General features: G+C 48.1%; 1 protein-coding gene across 2 annotated transcripts in view; it reads left to right on the top strand.

Annotated features, from left to right (window-relative positions):
* The window catches only part of ITM2C (integral membrane protein 2C), a 28,018-nt gene extending 9,826 nt beyond the window's left edge, over positions 1–18,192 (top strand). For both annotated transcript variants that reach the window (XM_076340820.1, XM_076340821.1), the window contains exons 2-6: positions 5,945–6,082; positions 7,987–8,175; positions 8,489–8,599; positions 13,666–13,816; positions 15,733–18,192. In XM_076340820.1, the coding sequence (XP_076196935.1) occupies positions 5,945–6,082; positions 7,987–8,175; positions 8,489–8,599; positions 13,666–13,816; positions 15,733–15,824 (681 nt within the window). In that variant the 3' untranslated portion in view covers positions 15,825–18,192. The remainder of the gene's footprint in view (positions 1–5,944; positions 6,083–7,986; positions 8,176–8,488; positions 8,600–13,665; positions 13,817–15,732) is intronic.
* The last annotated feature ends 1,217 nt before the right edge of the window (positions 18,193–19,409 follow it).

Genomic DNA, 19,409 nt, shown 5'->3' with positions numbered 1-19,409 from the left:
ATGGCCGCCTGTGGTAGTGGCTGTAGCTACATCAGTACATCTTCTACGTCAAGAGCTCAGGCTGCTGCTCCCTTGAAACAAGCAACCTCCCACAGAAGGATGACGTGTTTTACTGCCTTTCAGATAGAACTCCTCTCCAAACAGCATCCCTTGGAGTATTTACTCTGCATTGTGTTTCTCTCCTCACTTGTCAGTCGTCAAAATTGCATCTACTATTTTTAGTCACCCCAAGCTTCTTTGCCTGTTGGGGGTGTATATTTAGACACTTGCTGAGCTGTGTCCCCTGTTCATCAGGCCCTGCTACACCTAAAATGAAGGATTTCAAACCTGCATGTTTCAGAAATGCAGGAAAAACGGTTTGTGGAGAATGCAGAGCTGTTTCCAAAGCTGAAGAAGCAGGAAAAGGGTGTGAGCTGAGCCCATCTCTGCCAAGGCAGTGTGCGATTATGGAGGGAACAAGGCATGACATATGATACCTTTAATTTCCTCACTTCTGTCATCTTCAGCAAGACACTGGTGATGGAGGAGTGACAGAATCAAATATATATATTTTATAAGCCTGTACTGTATTAATGAGAAATACCAAAGGCAACACCTCACTGGGTATGGTTCTTGCTCGCAGCCTGTGCTAGTGTTGTGTGTCCAAAGGCTCAGGACCTCCAAGGACTTCTGCATTTTTTTAAAAGGGTAAGTTCTTCAAAAAGACGGAGGACACCAGGGCACAGCAGTCCCGCTGGGAATCTACACGGTTCTTGCTGTAAGAAAATCTCTCGTGTGGGCATTAGTCCTGCTTTGCAGGCTGGGGAAGGATGCAGGGGGTGAGCGAGGTGCTGCGGAAGCCCAGTTGCCAGCACTGGGGAGTGAAGTTTCCAGCTGGGAGCAAATGCTTGAAGGCTCTCATCTTCTCTGGCCTCGCAGGGCTGGAGCTGCTGACCTGGGGCTGGGGAGCTCAGCTCCAGGCTGCAAACTCCTCTTGACCCCATGTCTGCAGTGCCGTGAAGCCTGGGGGGTTTTGCTCAGCAGTAGGTGCCCTCAGCAGTGCCTGGCAGGCGTTGATGGTTTCCCTGCTCTGTCTTCCTCTGGCTTTTGGACTTGATTTCCATGCCGTGGACCAGACATTGCACCTGTAAAGCACAGCCAGGCTTCTGTCCCACACCCCCTTGTAGGAGAAGTGCTCCTTAGCCATTCAGTAACAAATAGGGATAACAGGACACCAGCCACTTTCATTGTGTCCTCAGCGAGAAGTGAAATTCTGAAGAAAATCCCCAAAGACTGAATTAGGATTTTTTTTGTTTGTTTTTCTCCCTCAGGCTAATTTCAAGCCTCCTCTACCAAATGGTCTGTATCATAACTTCATCCTCTCCTATCTGGGCATCTGTTGCCTGTGCTGTTCCTGCGCTGGCCCCACGAGCAGGCAGGGCACTGAAGCATAGTGAAGAGCCCGTTTTATCCAAGGAAAGGAATTCCTTTTTATATTCCAATATCCTGTCTGCTGCCAGGTGCTGGGTTTAGTGTTTGCGAAGCAATTGCATCTGCAAACTGGAGCCAAGTCAGCATGTCTGGTTATTCAGGCTCACGTGCTGGAACTGCCTCTGTCTCTTGCCCGGTGGGGTGAAGTATTAGCAGGACAATGCCTGGCAGAAACCCAAGATGCACAGGCGCTCTCCTTGAGAGATGCTTTCCCCCATTGCCCATGCGGAGGAAGAGCAAGCTGTGTCTTCCCCTCAGGTCACGCAGGGGAAGGAGCTCTGCCCGCAGCCTCTTCCAGTTTTCCCACTGGAAAGGGAGCGGGACCGGCCCGTTCTGTAGGGTCAGCAAAGCGGTGGCCTCCGCTGCCTGCACTGGTGCTGGAGCACGTGGCGGTGCCAAGAAATACAAAGAAAGGATCATCGCATAGAGTGGCAGGGTTTTCCTGGCCTGAAATTGCAGTGGGATACTCTGCAGAGCTGTGGATCTGTCCGTGCATCCTCCTCATGTGTGCATCTGTAGTGTCTGGACCGTGGACACTGTGCTCTTCTTCCGCTGCTGTCACTTTTCCATCTGTTTGTTCATGGAGAAGCAAATGAATGTTTGTCCTCTGCACAGCCCAGAGAGGGGAGGAAGTGCCTTATGTTGATTTTGTGTGTGTGTGTGTGTAAAATATGCCCATCTGTTGGGATATCGTGTTTAAAATGATGAAAAAAGAAAAGAAAAGCCCACTTGCTGAACTGAAATACCTGTCCCTTCCTCTGTCCAGGGATGGCTTTGACCCCAGCCTTTCCCATTTCTCTTGGCCAAAAATCCCACAGTTGTTCGAGGCAGAAAATTAGTAGGATGGCTTGTTGCAAGAAGAGTGTCTGGTTAATGAATTCTTATGGAATATTGTTAAACATCTGGTGAACGTACAGCATTTTTGCATGTTAATATTTTGATTTTTGTCCTCGGTGGAAATGCACATCTTGAAGGCATGATCTGCTCTTCAGGAGAACCCCACTGCTGAATCTAATTCTTTTCCCCACCACCAAAATTCATGGCGGTTGGGAATGCTGCCAGATCTGCAAAGTCTGCCATGTGGCATGAGTGCAGTGCATCATTTGGTTTACCGGTTGGTCCTGGGGGTCTTTCTGGCGGGAATGGCTTTCCTGCAGCTTGCTGCTGGGACCGCCTGGTTCTCTTTTATGATGAGGTTAGCTTAGAGGAAAACTGCTCCCTTGCTGGGGAGCCAGGCATTCCTCTACAGCAAGAACAGATGGAAATAAGCTGCGATGGATTTCCTGTTTTTTAAAATACCCACATTTCTACTGCGGGGAGTGGCGGTCCTGTGGGGAAGGAGGTACGTTATAGCATGAGCGGGGCAGCAGCCTGTGGAAGAAGCTGCCTGGATTTTTCCAACCTGGTGAAGAAATGCTGTTAAAGCAGGCTGTACACTGCTCAGTCCACAGGCTGTCAGCACTGAGAACGCCTCCAGCCCAAAGCTCGGGTGCGGACTGACGTGTACTTGCTTTTAAATTGTAATTCATTCATTGTGACAAAGGCTGGTGGCCTTTTAATCTGCTGGACCGGGGAAGGAGATGCATGTTTCAGTGAGGGTTTGCGCAGGTGATTTTTATGCAATATTTTGCAGAACTGTGGTTAATTGTTCCCATTGGCCTGCCTGGCAGCATTTTTAACCTCACTGCTTTAATCTCTGTTGTGGTTTAACCCGGCAGGCAGCTAAACACCACATAGCCGTTCGCTCACTCCCCCCGCGCAGAGTGGGATGGGGGAGAGAATCAGGTTAAAAAAAGTAAAATTCATGGGTCAAGATAAAGACAGTTTAATAGGACAGAAGAGGAAGGGAAAAATAATAATAATGATGATGATGATAAAAGAATATTAAAAATAAGTGATGCACAATGCAATTGCTCACCACCCACCGACTGATGCCCAGCCAGTCCCCAAGCAGGGGTCACCACCCCCCAGCCAACTCCCCCCAGTTTATATACCGAGCATGACGTCCCATGGTATGGAATGTCCCTTTGGCCAGTTTGGGTCAGCTGTCCTGGCTGTGCCCCCTCCCAGCTTCTTGCTGGCAGGGCATGAGCAGCTGAAAAGTCCTTGGCTAGTGTAAGCACTGCTCAGCAACAACTAAAACATTGGTGTGTTATCAACATTATTCTCATGCTAAATCCAAACCACAGCACTGTACCAGCTACTAGGAAGAAAATTAACTCTACCCCAGCTGAAACCAGGACAATGTCCTCTCCATCAGAATGGTTACTGTTGAGTTTTCTTTTCCTCCCTCAGAGTTTGAGGTTTTTTTTCATTTTTCCTGGTGTTCTGTAACTTCTCCCAGGGCAAAGCTCTGCTTTGCTTCCCCCACCTTCTCCTGAAATGCAAAACTCGGGCATTTTTCCCAAAGCCAGGAATGCTTTGCAGGGAGCCGAACTCATCTCCTTTGGTGGTGAAGGGTGGGATGTCTCTCTGTGTCTTTGGCTGTGCAAAGAGCACAGACCTGCTCTAGCAAATAGCAAACCAGTGAGGGCTTATTTGCCCCTCCCTACCATTCTTCAAACACAGTTTTTAGTGGGAGTAATTTTTTTTCTCTTTGAGCTGCTGTATCCTTCTGAACCCTCTCCCCAAGCTCTCCATGGAGTTAGCACTTGCAGCTCACCAAGGAAGTGAGCAGTGTATTATCCATCACGGGAACCTGGCACCTTTCGGATGTAATTCACTGGCGGAGCGTTAAACATTTTCTCAGCTGTGCTTTAGTGTCATTAGCAGGAGAGATTTTCATTCCTCTTCACTCCCACTGTCTGCACTGTTTCTCCGATGACAGGTGTCTGGGGAAATCTGGTTTTGTGAAACACTTGACATATAGCATGACTTTCCTGTCCTAGCAGTTCGTGTCAGAGAGCCTTTAAACTTCCTCTAGTAATGTGACTTTTTTTTCTTTTTTCTTTGTGGCTTGGCACAGTTGCTGCCCCTCATCTGTAGAAGGAGGAGAAGGGAAAGATTGGAAGTGCACTTAAAATGCGGTATTTTTCAGTTTGCTCATCCCTTTATTTGCTGGAGGAGCAGTTACAAACTGATTAAACACTGATCCTTCACTGTAGGGAGCTGGTGGTGAATAGAGGTGCTGTGGATCTTTCAGCAGCTGGGATGAAGGAAAAATAAATTATAGATTAATTTCTCCTGGAGGTGTGCTGCAATTGTAGCTCTCCCAAAGCAATTTGGTCTTTGCAGTTATCAGCCTGAATGTGGCTAGAAAATAAAAAGTCGATAGCTGGAGTAGTCCATGTCGGCTGGGAGCGGGCGTGGGTAGCAGAGGGGTTGCGGGATTCTGGCTCTGCCCCTGTTCCGCACCTTGACAGAGCTCAGGTGCTGGGGAGGTGGGGGGGATCCCTGCCTGGCAGGCTCCCCGTGGGTGCCACAAGGATGCTGGGGTACCCTTGCATCAGGGGCAGGAAAGACCTGTTAAATCTGTTCCTCCAGCTTGTCCGGGTCTCTGGCTAGCTGTGGAGAGAGTGTCTTTCTAATCAAACATGTCAGATCATGTACTGCAGAGAGGGAGTTAATCTGCAGGAGCCCTCCCTGGTGCGTCTCTCCCCTGCCTGCCTGTTCAGCTGAAGGCAGCTTTCAGCTCTTCTGTGTGGAAACTGGGGCATCTCCGAACTGGCTTCTTTAATCTGCTTCTGCAAGGCCTTACATCTTCCTGCTTAACATTTTGGAGGATTATTTTGGTAGTAAAAACAAGAGCATTGTAGGCTGGGATGAGTGGTCCCCAGGAGGTAACCCTGCCTTTGCACTGCCCTCCTTTTCGAGGGCTATAATGAGGTGAGCTGGCTCCTGTCTATATAGATTGGGCAGCACTCTTAAAAAGGCAGATATGTTTTCTTTTGATGCTCTGACCGTATTCCTGGAGGTGTGCAGGAATCTGCTTGAAAATGAAGTTGAGATCAACATAGCTGTTTGGGTAGGCTCACTCCAGCATGGCCAGGAGGTACCTCTCTGAGACCAGTAATTTCAACCTCAAAAATTTCCCCTGAAAAATGCTGCAAGAGTGGCAGCATTTCAACAAAAATTTTTGAGCATAAATACATAAATGCTGTTACATTCAGTAGCCAGGAACTGTTAGTTCCCGATTTCCTTTTTTTCAGTCGATCCTTATTGCCCACTGAAACAAAGCTTGACTTTGTTCTGAGCAGTTGATGGGAAGCAGAAAATACATATATATATATATATGTATGTTCACACACACATATATAAAAAAATAAATACATATATTTGAGGGGTGGGAGAGGAAAAGGCACAAGAAATGTTTTACTCTTGCCAGAATACCACCAGATGTGAAATAGCTTTGCAGGACGGTGCCTGCCACCTCCAGTCGCATCACCAACTTGTGCGTGGCCTTTGCATAAAATATAGTTGCTTTTCTGATCCCTTGCAGCAGCAGCTGACCAATGCTCTCGTTTTTGTCTTGCAGGAGGAGCCGGCTCCCACGGTGCAGGGCCGGAGGTCATCGCTCAGCGGGGTGTGCTATCTGACCATGGGTCTCCTCGTACTGCTCCTGGGCTTGGTCTTTGCATCAATGTATGTGTACAGATACTTCTTCATCACCCAGGTAGGGGCGAGTTGGGAACGACTGCTGAGTCTTCAGTTGGAGCAGCCAGACAAACTGCTTCAACCTTTGAGAGAGGTGGTGCTGTTACTTACTGCTTTGCACTGCGGTAACTCAGGAGCCAGTCCTCTGGGCACACCAGACGAGGCATGTCTTAAGTGGTAGGCTCAGGTTCACCTCCATCCTGACTGCCAGGAAGGGCCTTCCAGAAACCCTCCTCTTCCCCTCCCTTGTGGCTTTTGTTTCTTGTTTTTGTTTTTTTATTTTTTAACTCCATAAAAATATCCTGCCAGTTCTACCTTTTAAACCCAACATTACTGCTGTCAGGGGTAAGGCAGTCTGAAAGCTTGACATGCTGTGAGGGGAGAGCAAGCCCTGGAGAGAGCAGGGAGGTAGAGGCAAGGGAACAGCTTTTTGCAGTAGGTTTTTTAGGCCCTAGCACAGCAGAAATCTGTAGGTGTAACCAAAACAGGTGCCGCTATTAATAACGCAAGCGGAGAAGTGAAAAGTAAGTGGGAGATGGTATGGAAAGTGAGCCCTCGACCTCCATTAAATTCAGCACCTTTTCTTTCATGTAGTCTTTGCAAAGCCTGGCTTAGCTGAGGCACTGGGCTGGCAGCGTTGTGGTGGGTCAGAGCATAGGGAATGAGACAGGGCAGAGCTGCTTTTTAAGGAGCAAACTGCTGAGCTCTGTGGCTTGCTGCATGTTTACCCAAGAAACCCCAGAGCATTGATTTGCACAGAAGCCCTTGTTCTGCTGCAGAGCAGCTATTAGTGAATGAGTTCTCCCAGGACTGCCGGCTGCCTTCATCTCTGCAGCCAGCACTTATCCACTGAGCAGTATAGTCTTTTTATACGCTCCCTTGCTCCATAAATTTTCTTGCCGTCAAATTAATTTGCAATCTTTGTTTTAAGATATATCAGTGCTTTATTACCTGTGCTCATTTATACCTGACCTGGAAACCCTGTGACAACTGTAGGGCTGCTCAACCCTCCCACGCACTGCTGTGTTAGTGTGATGGGAGCCTGTTACAGGGCTTTTGGTGTAGACACTTCCTTATGAGAAGAAGCCCCTGGCATTGAGGGAAGGTTATTGATCAGGTTGTGGACAGCGTTCAGTCCGTCACCTGGTCAATAACCTACCCTTGGTGCATGCTGAATGGTGTGGGGAAATGCCCGCTGGCCCATTTGGGTCCACCCGTTGTCATCCCCACTGCCTGCCTGCGATACCAAATGGCAGCTTATATCCAATTACACAGCAAAGCTCGTTCAACATGGTCAGAGGTGCTTTGGGGACCAGGGCAATGGGGCCTTTATGTCTCAGTCTCCAGTGGCTGCAGTTTGTCCCTGTGATCTTCGTGCTCAGACTTCATCACTCTGCATTAGCTCTCTTGCCCATAGCTTGTCCTTCTGGAGCCCTGGAGAGCAGCAGCTCCTGTTTTGCAGTGGGGTGAAGCCGCTTTGTTTTGGTGCATTTACCATATACAAGCTACAAGTGCCTTTAGAAATGATACTCTGCTCGCCCCAAGCTTATATGCCTTATGCAGAAAAATGCAGTTACTGGAAGCCATGTCTATGGAGGGATGTGAACAGCCTGGTTACGAAATTTAAGAGCCTACAGGCAGTCAGTTTGCCTTTCTGAATTACCCCTTGTGAAATCCCACAGGAGTCCTTTACTCCCTTTGGACCTAGCTAGCAGGAAGGGAGACATGGTCATTTCACAAGGGTGTTTTGCACTGCCTTCATCAAGAATGGTTTCTGGTAAAAAGACTGATCTTGAAATATTCTCAAGCATCTGTTTGAAAAGGGTGTTTTTACCCAGTATGGGTACGTTTCTTCCTGTGTTTGCTGTAGTTGGTGGTGGGGTGTATGAGTGTTGTACCTCCACCTGGATTTCGTCCCTACAGCTGCCGCGTGAGAGTGTGTTTCACTGCGGTGTCCTTTACGAAGACTCGCTGTATTCGCCATTCAAAGGGCAGCTGGAGTTGCACGAAGATGTCAAGATTTACATTGAGGAGAACTACGAGCAAATCAACGTCCCAGTGCCCCAGTTTGGAGGGAGTGACCCTGCGGATATCATCCACGACTTCCAGCGAGTAAGGAGCTCTTGGGGCCTTTGGGGGCATAGCACGGGGCTGAGCTGGGGTGCAACAGCACAGTGCTCATGGCCTAGCGCTATCGCTGTTGTCACATATGTCTACAATGATCTTGTTACTGAGCTATCCTCCTTGCCAGGGCCCTCTCTGAGATTTTCCAACCTGCTTGTCTTGCTTGGTAGGGAGGTTCTTGGACAGGTTTGTTGCTTAAAGCAGTTTCCTGTCTTCCCTGAATTTCCTCTTTTCACCCATCTTCACAGCCACATTTCATTGCGAAGGGCTTAATTCCTTAATTTCTCTGCTTGGAATGCAGGGTCTGACAGCTTATCATGACATAACGCTGGATAAGTGCTACGTTATTGAGCTGAACACCACTATCGTGATGCCTCCTCGCAACCTGTGGGAGCTGCTGGTTAACGTGAAGGTACAGCTGCAATCCTGCTTATTTTGCATGCTTTTCTTGAGTTGGCTCCTGAGTGCCAGCTAGAAGCTCGTGCGGAACCAAAACTGCTGCGTGTGTGGAAGTAAGCTTCCCTCTGGTGTTTGCTGATAGTGGGAGGGAATCCGTCCTTTCGCTCTGGTTCACTGGTTACCGCTGCGGTTTTCCATTTGCAGAGCTCTGTGTCCCTTGGGGAGTACCAGGCCTTCAGCTTTCACCCTTTGGGGGGAAATCTGTGCTGCCCTCCCTGCTCTGCTGCGGGTTGCAACACCGGACTTGGGCTCATACAGTTTTGCTCACAGCAGGCATTAATTGGGTTTAGTACCAGCAGGTTTGTTCAGTTCAGAATCCCATGCCACTATTGCAGTAACTGAAAACAGTCTTCTTAAAATAGAGTACTATTTAATCTTAGCAGCAGGAAAAAACCCCAGGATTTTTAAGACTGCAGAAGGTGCATATCTATCTCGGTCTTTTGCACGTAAAGCAAAGCACTGAGCCTGGGTCTCTTACTCCCTTCTGTGATGGTCTTTTTAAAAGAAAAGGAAAAAAAAAAACAATCTAACTCTTATTACTCTTTCTTAAATTCCCTTTGCTCACTTGCTGCTACGTGCAGTGTGATGAACTTCGTTAGGGGTTAAGCTCAGAGGCAAAAGGTTGTGCCTTGAGAGATGCCTGATCTCCAGTCCTTGTCAAACTCCCAGTTTGTTTCCTAGCAGTCCTCACAATTTCATGCACTGTGACCGTCTGGCAAATGTGCTGGGAACCCTGCTGGGGTACAACAGACATTTACTTACAACTCGCTCCAAACCAGCCACAGCTTCTGACCATGGCAGGTGAGCAGTCCCTGGGGCAGAGGGAAATGGAAAAGGCAGGATTGCACAAGCTGACAGCAGAGCCCCAGAAAAAAACTGAGAGATTGGGAATGTTGGTCACATCCTAAAATAAGAGATATAAAATCACAGTCAATGAAAATGATGCTTTCTCTTTATCAGAAATTGAATTTAAAAGGTAATTAAAATACAGTTAAAATGGTCTTACGTGTTTGATTCTTTAAAGAGAGTACAAAGCAGATGTGGGTTTAAATAACTTTCTGATTATTGGGATCGGTAAGTGTCCAATCTGTCTATAGAGGTTTTAACATGCACCTTAGAGACATTGTTTTTAAGTGTTTAGCTTGGTCTTGAGCTCAGAAAAGGTTTTTCGCCATGAGGACAGAAGTGGTGGAACAGGTTGCCCAGGGAGGTTGTGCTGCCTCCTTGAAATCCTTGGAGGTTTTCAAGACCAGACTGGATAAAGCCCTGAGGAACCTGGTCTGATCTCGTAGCTGCCCCTGCTTTGAGCAGGAGGTGTGACTGGAGACCTCCTGAGGTCCTTCCCTAGCTGAATTATGCTGTGGGCCTGTGATCCTCATGTCCACAGGCACAGTCTTGCTGGTGCCCTGTGTCAGGAGGAGAGGGCAGATTTCTCCCCTCTGTGGGGGACCTTCATCACCTGATGACTTGGAAGTGCTCCTCTTTGGATGCTGGATGAGCTGCATTGGTCCTTGGACTTGGAGACTTTTGCCTTGCTCCTCTTGCACCTCCTTTTGCCTTCTCTGCTCCTCTAAATCCAGTCAAGTCCCTAATGAATGAGACTAGTTTCCAGCTGAAAGTTTAGTTTTGAAGATGTTCGGTGGCTTCAGTCCTGTTTCTAGGACCAAACCTCGGTCCAGCAAATAACGTTAGCTGTTTGCACCAGTAGACTGTGGCAGCACAGGGATTGAGTGAAGCTCCTTTGCCCTTTCCTCCCCGGCCAGCCTGGTGCTGGGGTGTCCCTTTGCAGTATGGTTGCTGCGTGCCCTGTGCCTGCTCTGCAATCCCTGCTGTGTGTGGGTATGGCTGTGCCAGACCCCACTCAGGTCTTGGCCCTGCTGTCACCACGTATGTGTTACCAGGCCTCTTGTGTCTGATTTTTTGCCTGTAAATGGTAGCTCTGCTACTTCTTGCAGACTTTATTCTGTATAGGTGTAATGGTTTAGTGAACAGGGCTGCATAAGTATCTGAGAGAAAAGGATGGAGGGATGCTCCCCCCATGCAGCAGCAGGAAGTTGGAGATGACCCAGTTAAATGGTGGACGATCCACATCTTTTGCAGAACGCAAGACGTTCATTGCTCTAGTTTTTTTTAAAACTTTTGGTGGAGAATTGAAGGTATCATGCTTGTTGCACAGTCCTGCAATGGAGGAGCAATGATTCCTGACTACTTCAGCTGCCACAGCTATTTAAATCTAAAACAATGAAGAAACTGGATTGTGTGCATGTGTGTCTCTCTCTAAGCCCTGTCGCCAGGACAAGGATACGGCAAATCCTGAGCCCCAGCCTCGGGTGTTAACGTGACAGCTCCTGCCAGTAACTGCACGTATCACATGCCCTCTCCTGCACTCTCCCACTGAGAATCAATAATTGAATTTCTTGCAGAACTGTTGTGTTAGTGTAGTACAAACTTCTACTAATAGTTAGTCCTCCAGCATTAGAGGAGAGCTTTATCGATCCAGTAGGCTATGCCAGCCCAACAGCATGGTGCTAAGTTAAGTCAGCGTGTTTCCAGGTACATCTCTATGGAGATAACCAGTCCTGTGGTGAGAACTGAAGAGGTGATATTTGAAATTGTGCTGCTGTTGGTTGCTTTCCCCCCTGATTATATTTATATTGGCCCCAGGATCTGCTGGTTCTTTTATTTCTTTGACTCTTCTTAAGCGAAAGGGGCCAGAAGTGAGTCTTCGCTTCATGGCCTAGTTAGCATCTAGTCTGCTCAGAAGTGCCTCCCAAGACCAAGCTGTACTTGTAACACAGCTGCTTATTGCCGCAGCAATGCCCAGACAGCTGCGAGATGCCCTGAGCAACCAAGGACCAGCTTTCAGATAGTCCTCATTGCCGAGAAGGTCTCTTTCCTGCAGGGAAAGAGGCTGCCTCCATCCCTGGGGTGCCCCCAGATCCCAAATTTTCTTTCTCCCTGTTTTTTCTAGCCCCTGGTGGCTTTCTGCCATGTCCCCCCACCAGGCACCCCACTCATCACCCTGGTCTTCATAGTGGCCTCCACCCCAGCAGCAGGGACCTCGCGTGTGCTGCTTTGCCTCAGCTCGGTCCCTGGGGTGAGCTGCCTTCCTGTACTGCTCCAGAGTTGCTGGACAATGTCCCTGGGGTGATGATACCTGCTTGACCAACCTGATCTCCTTCTATGACCAGGTGACCCGCCTAGTGGATGAGGGAAAGGCTGTGGATGTGATCTACCTGGACTTCAGTAAGGCCTTTAACACTGTCTCCCACATATTCTCCTAGAGAAGCTGGCAGCTCACGGCTTAGACAGGTGTACTCTTCACTGGGTAAAAAACTGGCTGGACGGCCGGGCCCAGAGAGTTGTGGTGAATGGAGTTAAATCCAGTTGGTGGCCAGTCATGAGCGGTGTTCCCCAGGGCTCAGTACTGGGGCCGGTCTTGTTCAATATCTTTATCAATGATCTGGATGAGGGGATCGAGTGCTCCCTCAGTAAGTTTGCAGACAACACCAAGTTGGGCGGCAGTGTTGATCTGCTCGAGGGTAGGAAGGCTCTGCAGAGGGACCTGGACAGGCTGGATCGATGGGCCGAGGCCAACTGTATGAGGTTCAACAAGGCCAAGTGCCGGGTCCTGCACTTCGGCCACAACAACCCCATGCAACGCTACAGGCTTGGGGAAGAGTGGCTGGAAAGCTGCCTGGAGGAAAAGGACCTGGGGGTGCTGGTCGACAGCCGGCTGAACATGAGCCGGCAGTGTGCCCAGGCGGCCAAGAAGGCCAATGGCATCCTGGCCTGTATCAGAAATAGTGTGGCCAGCAGGAGTAGGAAAGTGATCGTGCCCCTGAACTCGGCACTGGTGAGGCTGCACCTTGAGTACTGTGTTCAGTTTTGGGCCCCCCACTACAAGAAGGATGTTGAGGTGCTGGAGCGTGTCCAGAGAAGGGCAAGGAGGCTGGTGAGGGGTCTGGAGAACAAGTCTGATGAGGAGCGGCTGAGGGAACTGGGGTTGTTTAGCCTGCAGAAAAGGAGGCTCAGGGGAGACCTCATCGCTCTCTACAACCACCTGAAAGGAGGTTGTAGCGAGGTGGGGGTCGGTCTCTTCTCCCAAGCAACAAGCGACAGGACGAGAGGAAATGGCCTCAAGTTGCGCCAGGGGAGGTTTAGATTGGACGTGAGGAAAAATTTCTTTACTGAAAGAGTGGTTAAACATTGGAAGAGGCTGCCCAGGGAAGTGGTTGAGTCACCATCCCTGGAGGTATTTAAAAGACGAGTAGATGAGGCGCTTAGGGACATGGTTTAGTGGGCATGGTGGTGTTGGGTTGACGGTTGGACTCGATGATCTTAGAGGTCTTTCCAACCTTAATGATTCTATGATTCTGTGATTCTAAGTGTGCCGAGAGCTTGCTTTCCCCTGTGTGCCCACTGCTACTGTGCAGGGCAGTGTTTCTAGATGTGGTGCCCATGGCCCATCTCTAGTCCCCATTCCTGTGGGCTATAAGGGCAGGAGATTATTGTGGCTGTGCTGAATGGACCAAGGAGGGGGAAATGTGGAAAACTCAGGAAACTGTTGGAATCTGAGCAGGGATGGCATTTTGGGGTCTTGCCTTTTGAAGTAAATGCAAGATGTACATTTTCAGTGGAGTTCCTGGCATTTTGGTTGAGCCTTGATCCCTCTCCAGATGGGTTCATTGTGCTTTCAGAGTTACAGCTTCACGTCCCCTCCTTTCAAACTGGGGTTAGTTTATAACAGGGTTGATCCTACACTGGCTTCATCCCCTACGTGAACATTCAATTTTTAGATCTAATCTGTTTTGTGTGCCCTGTGCTAGTAGCGTGGGTCAGCTTACTGCAAGGACAGGGACACATGTTAACCAGCCTCGGTAAGTAGAGTTTGAGCCTTCAAACAGTGAATTTTCTGCAGTTTGGCTGTCCTTGGCTCTCTGCGTGAGACAGTTCTGTTCGAGGAGGAGATCATGGCACCGTTTGTGCTTTATTTTGGTGGAAACTGTGTCATTTCAGAAAGGGACATACCTGCCTCAGACATACATAATCCAGGAGGAAATGATCGCGACCGAGCACGTCAGTGACATGGAGCAGCTCGGCTCCTTCATCTACCGCCTCTGCAGCGGCAAGGAGACCTACAGGCTGAAGCGGAGGAGCACAAGGAGACGTAAGAGCCTTGCTGTGTTCAGCTGTCCTAACTCGCTTTCCCCCCGCACCACAGGTGTTATTTCTGCTGTTACAGTCATGCTGGCCTCTTCATGGCAATAGGGGAGGTTTCCCTGTCGGTGTAACCACACAGGAGATCTTTTGAGGTGTTTCCCATCTAATTCATCTAAACCTGAATCTGGGATGATGATGCTGCAAATGGGTGCTGGTTGCTGTGTTTCTATTGCTGCATCTATGAGCTGGATAGAAACATCGAGAAAATGGTTGCAGGAGCCAGCAATTCATTTATGTGTGGTCTCCTGGGGCTCAACTAATAGTAGTGCTGTTGGGAACTGTTTGGAAAATTTTCCTAATGGAGACACCCGCTTCAGTGGCAGCTACTCAGAGCAGATTAGATCTGCAAATTGCCTTTAATTAATTAAGTTCCTAATAATATGGAAAAAGTTGTGAAGAGGGAACATTGGACTACCTTAAAATGATTTCATGAAAATCAGCCATCATAGAATCATAGAATAGTTTGGGTTGGAAGGGACCTCTAAAGGTCATCTAGTCCAACCCCCTGCTGTGGGCAGGGACATCTTCAACTAGATCAGGTTGCTCAGAGCCCCGTCCAACCTGACCTGGAATGTTTCCAGGGATGGGGCATCCATCCACCACCTCTCTGGGCAACCTGTTCCAGTGTTTCACCACCCTCAGTGTAAAAAACTTCTTCCTTCTATCTAGTCTAAATCTACCCCCCTTTAGTTTAAAGCCATTCCCCCTTGTCCTGTCACAACAGGCCCTGCCAAAAAGGTTGCCACCATCTTTTTTAGAAGCCCCCTTTAAGTACTGATAGGCTGCAATAAGGTCTCCCAAAAGCCTTCTCTTCTCTAGGCTGAACCACCCCAACTCTCCCAGCCTTTCTTCATAGGAGAGGTGTTCCATCCCCCTGATCATTTTTGTGGCCCTCTTCTGGACCTGCTCCAACAGGTCTGTGTCTTTCTTATGCTGAGGGCTCCAGAGCTGGACGCAGTACTCCAGGTGGGGTCCCACCAGAGCAGGGTAGAGGGGCAGAATCACCTCCCTCGACCTGCTGGCCATGCTGCTTTTGATGTAGCTCAAATATGTAAAAATTACAAATGGTAATGTTGCTGCAAAAAACTCCTTAATTTCAGTATTTGCATTTATTTGTTTTTAGACACTGGTGTACTTAAGGGCTTACCTGAAACATGAACCTATAGTCAGTTTGGGTTTGGATCTCTGGGGAAGCTGCAGGGTGCTGAGAGCATTTGGGCACAGAAGTCATCGTGGCTGTAGTTCGTAGTTGCTTTCCCAACAGAAGCTGCACAATTGTGCACGGGGCTGCTGGCACGCTGGCTGCTGCTCTCATGGAGCCCTGGCACGGTCCTGCTTGTCAGCAGGGCACCACCAGGTTTGCTGTAAGAGGGGAGTAGCTGCCTGGCAGAGCTGCCCAGAGTTGAGGTCCTGCAGTTTAATGGCATGGGGAGCATTACTTGTTTCCCAGAGAGGCTGAGACCATAGCAGGATCAGTGCATGTGGGGATACAAACAGCCAGAGGGGTGGTGATTTTAAGCCCTCCTTGGCTGCATTCAGAGCTGTGCTCTGTACCAGCCTGTGACTTCTGCTGGTTTCATGAGGCTTTTTGGTCTCTGAGATAACACTGAGATGCTGTCAGCTGAAACCAGCTGTTTCCATGCGGGTCCTCCAGTTCATGGTAGCTTCTACTGCAGGACCATGGCCTAGAGAATATGGCTATTCTTCCAAAGACCAGGTTATGCTGCTTTTCATATGGGCTGTGTTCCTGCATTTCAGTGTTCAGCGGTTGCATCTCATCTGCTTTCCTTCCCCCATTTGCTCCAGCTCTTGTAAATTATCATTTGTTGAATTTCCCCTCTCCTGTCTTTCAATCACTTCTAGGTATCAGTCGACGCGAGGCTGGAAACTGTCATCATATTCGTCACTTTGAAAACACTTTTGTGGTTGAAACTGTTATCTGCAAAAAGTCATGAAGCCACTCTCCAGATGTAACCTTCCTTGGCTTTGCTTGCACACACATGCACACACATGCTCTCAGCCCTCTCTTTAGACATGGTAATCTGTCCTACTTTTTTTACTCCCTCCCCTGCTTGTGCACCTCTAACCTCTTGGGTCCATTGTGGCCTCACAGTGGATTCTCTTCTCTCCCTGCTATCTACCTGAGACGTTTGCTGGGCTTAAATTTACACAGTGGTCAAAGATAACCTGGGAGTAGATGCAGCTTCTTCCACACCACAGGATGGGAATCTCTTCTGGGAGCAGGTTTGGGGTAGAAGGGATGGCCGAGAAATAGAAGTGCTGGAAATAGGTGCTCTTTTCCTGGCTGAGTGATTTCAGGCTGGTATAGTGCTTTGAGGCTGCCTTGGCACCAGGACAGAAGGTGTATGTACAAGAGGAGGGTTACTATTTATATGCTGATGTAATGACCAGAAATACGTAACCAGATACACTTAGGAAAAGAATAGCTGTGAGGCTACAGACAGGTGATTCAGAAAGCTCAACAGAGGGACAGTTTCTGCCCAAACCATGCTGTGGTAGTCCCAGCTTGCTGTGTGCTGTCCCCCCGAAGACCAGATTTTCAAACATTGAAAGCAACTGCTATGTGTTGTTTTTATGGCTAGCTCCTGGACTCACCCCCCACCATGTCTCCTCCTGAACGCGGCATGGCTCAGTGTGACCCACTGAGCAATGTGGTGTATCCTAATGGTTGTTCAGGATGGGCAGGAGGCCAGGGCAAGGGGCAATGAGGTGGGCTGGGAATGACACGAATGACACAGCATGTCCCTGCTCCCCGGCCACAAAGCAGAGGGTGAAGTGCAAGGCTGTGTAGCCTTTTCTCTAACACAGAGTTGCATCTGCTGTGGATCCTGGGCAGATCTGCTGTCACTTTGCCCAAGTAAATAAAGAGGTGAATCTTTGATGCAAGGTGCCAAAGCTCCACTGATGTCCCATCTATAGGCTGTGGCTGTGGGTGGAGCCGGGTGGTTTACTCCAGCCCCGTGTCTGTCTTGGCCAGCTCTGCTTACCTGGAAAGATGAGTTATGTTCACACAGGTCTTTCTTCCTGAGTTGTCAAGATCCCATCTGTGTGCAGATGGGGTGCCATGCCTATGTACAAAGTGGTGTCAGCAGCAGAACTGGTAGTTACTGGCAAGTGCGGAAGCAGAATTTTTAATTTTTTTTTTAACAGAGTGTGTATTCTTGTATAACTCCTCTGATGAAAGCTGTTTTGATAGTAATTACTGTAGTCCAGCCATGTATCGCATTATCTGCAGGCACCATTGTAGTACAGATATTGATACAAGGCAAGATTCAGCTGATCAATATACTGCAGAGAAATTGTGTGAACAAACCGGCATTTCTATTGATCATCAGATGGAAGAATTGCAGAGTAATTAAATATACTTCCCTCTGTTCCATATAGTTAAAACTAATTAGGTTCTTGAAATGCAGGCAGTTTTTTGGCTTGAAAGAATGGGGTGACTTTCAGCTTGGCACATTCTTGTTAACTGGTTTCCAGCAAATCTGGACTTGTTCACCATCTATTGAAATGAGCTTGTTGTTTTAGAAGAGGAAGGATAAAGTAAACGCAAGTATAATCATTAACTCAGCAGAACCAAAAAAAGTTAATATATTTTGGAATAAAACTTTTAAGTAATAATACTGTGAGTTAATTATGTGAAAACAAAACAGGATCTCAAGATGGTCATGTAATGTAATAGGAATTAGTATGTCCTTAAAGGCTGAGAATTTATTTTTTTGTATAAACATAGTCAACTATAAACATTAAGTTTTAGCAGGTAGAGGAGGACGCTTTGGTTTCATTCTGCTTTAAGCTTCATGTAAAATGAGAAATTATGTGCTCTTCGTGCAGGTTGGTAAGGAAAGTTTCCCACTGCCAGAGGGGTATTTGTTTTTCTAGCGTTGTGTTTTTCCAATGATAACTTGCTACTAGCCCTAACCTTTCATTGTGGAGTGGATGACAAGAAGGGTCAGAGAATTGGTTCACTTAATGGAAGTACTGCAAACTGGTAAATTTAAGCCCTGCGTTTCTCTTCATTTCTAGGAACCTAAGCCTGCACTCAGGTGAGCATACAGACCTTTTTCCCCTTCCTTCTGATTCTGCATGAATTAACTGGTCATTGAATATGCTAACTCTGTGCAATCCCACAGCTATAAGGACAAACCTCGGTTCTTTAGGGTGAACTAACGTGGTCATTGTTTCATAGGATGAGAATGCAGTTGTCTAGAAAGACAACATAAGATGCTTTGTATATTTTGTCTGGTAGGACTCTTACTTCTTAGGAAAAATCCATGGGATAATAAAATCTTTTACCTCTGATATGTAAAGCGTGTGTTTGTTTGGAATGAAAAGCACATGCCCTCCATGAAGCTGTCGCTTGCGGGAGGCAGCAGCCATCACCCTGGAGGGGCCAGCCCGGTGGCATCTTGGAGCTGGGCAGTGGGAGGGTGCTGCAGTGTGGAGGCCCTTCCCTATGGTGATGGGAGAGCTGCATGGGGATGTGGCTGAGCTCCCCCCGGTGTCAGAGCCCACCTATACCTGCAGGATCTGAGGGGCTTTTCCCCTGTCCCTGTGCTTCCCTAGGAGACCCAAGGGCAGTCTGTGATGGGGAAGTCACTGCCAAACAGAGGTCCATGAAGCAGCAATATATCTCTGCTGCTTGGGTGGCTTGTGGGTCTTCACACGCAGCCTTGCTTCTCCAGCTGCCTGACTTCTACGTAGAAATTTGTCTGTTTGCGTGTGGCCTAAGCCTGCTGTTGCCTTCTGGCCAGCTCTGCAGGGCAGGCCTTGGGAGGGCTGCCCTCCTCTCCTCGCTGCATGCAGCAATGTGGGTCCATTAGTGTTCTTCTGAGCTTTCTCTCCCCCTTTTTCATCCTTCTGGTAGAGAAGTGTCAGAATATTGTTCCTGGACTCAACTGTTCCTCTTTCCAAAATTAGTCAATCAGTGAGGAAGTTCACATTTTGCTTGTTAGTAATTTTTCTGCATTTTGCATTTACCTCTTCAGTATTTGGATGCTTTTTCCATTATTAGGGTTCTGCAGAAGAGATCTGCACCTTAGAGTAATTGTGTTTGCCAAAGCCTCTTTTCCTGGGCTGGCCCAGCCAGCTCTGCCTGACAGCCCTCTCCTTCCATCGGCACTTGGCTGAGGAAGCAACTCTGCATCATCTCATAGGGAACCTGACTCCTTTATACATTTTCACCTTTTGAAGGCTGAAATGCTGGTATTAAGAACATGACTGATGCATTTCAACATAGCCAGCTTGAGACTTGTCCAGTGCGAAGAAAACCCGCTTGTATTGTGAAATTTTGCATTTTCTTTCGAACATTCACTCTTCATTCAGTTTTTAATTTCTTGAGGTTGTGTTAATTGCTCCTTGCTCTTAGGAGACTTGAAATAAGTCAGTTCTACTTCCTAATCTCACTCACGCTCTCTGGCAGAAGGCTGTTTTATTTGATTGAACAGTGGCACACATAAAAGCTTGGCAATAAAGCCTGCTTTAGGAGGACTGTGTGGCAGAGATGCAGTTGAAACCCT

This window comes from Aptenodytes patagonicus, chromosome 6 (genome assembly GCF_965638725.1).
Source record: "Aptenodytes patagonicus chromosome 6, bAptPat1.pri.cur, whole genome shotgun sequence".
In the NCBI taxonomy this organism is placed as follows: Eukaryota; Metazoa; Chordata; class Aves; order Sphenisciformes; family Spheniscidae; genus Aptenodytes; species Aptenodytes patagonicus.
The sequence above is the reverse complement of the archived record's forward strand: the minus strand, read 5'-3'. Positions and strand labels throughout refer to the sequence as shown.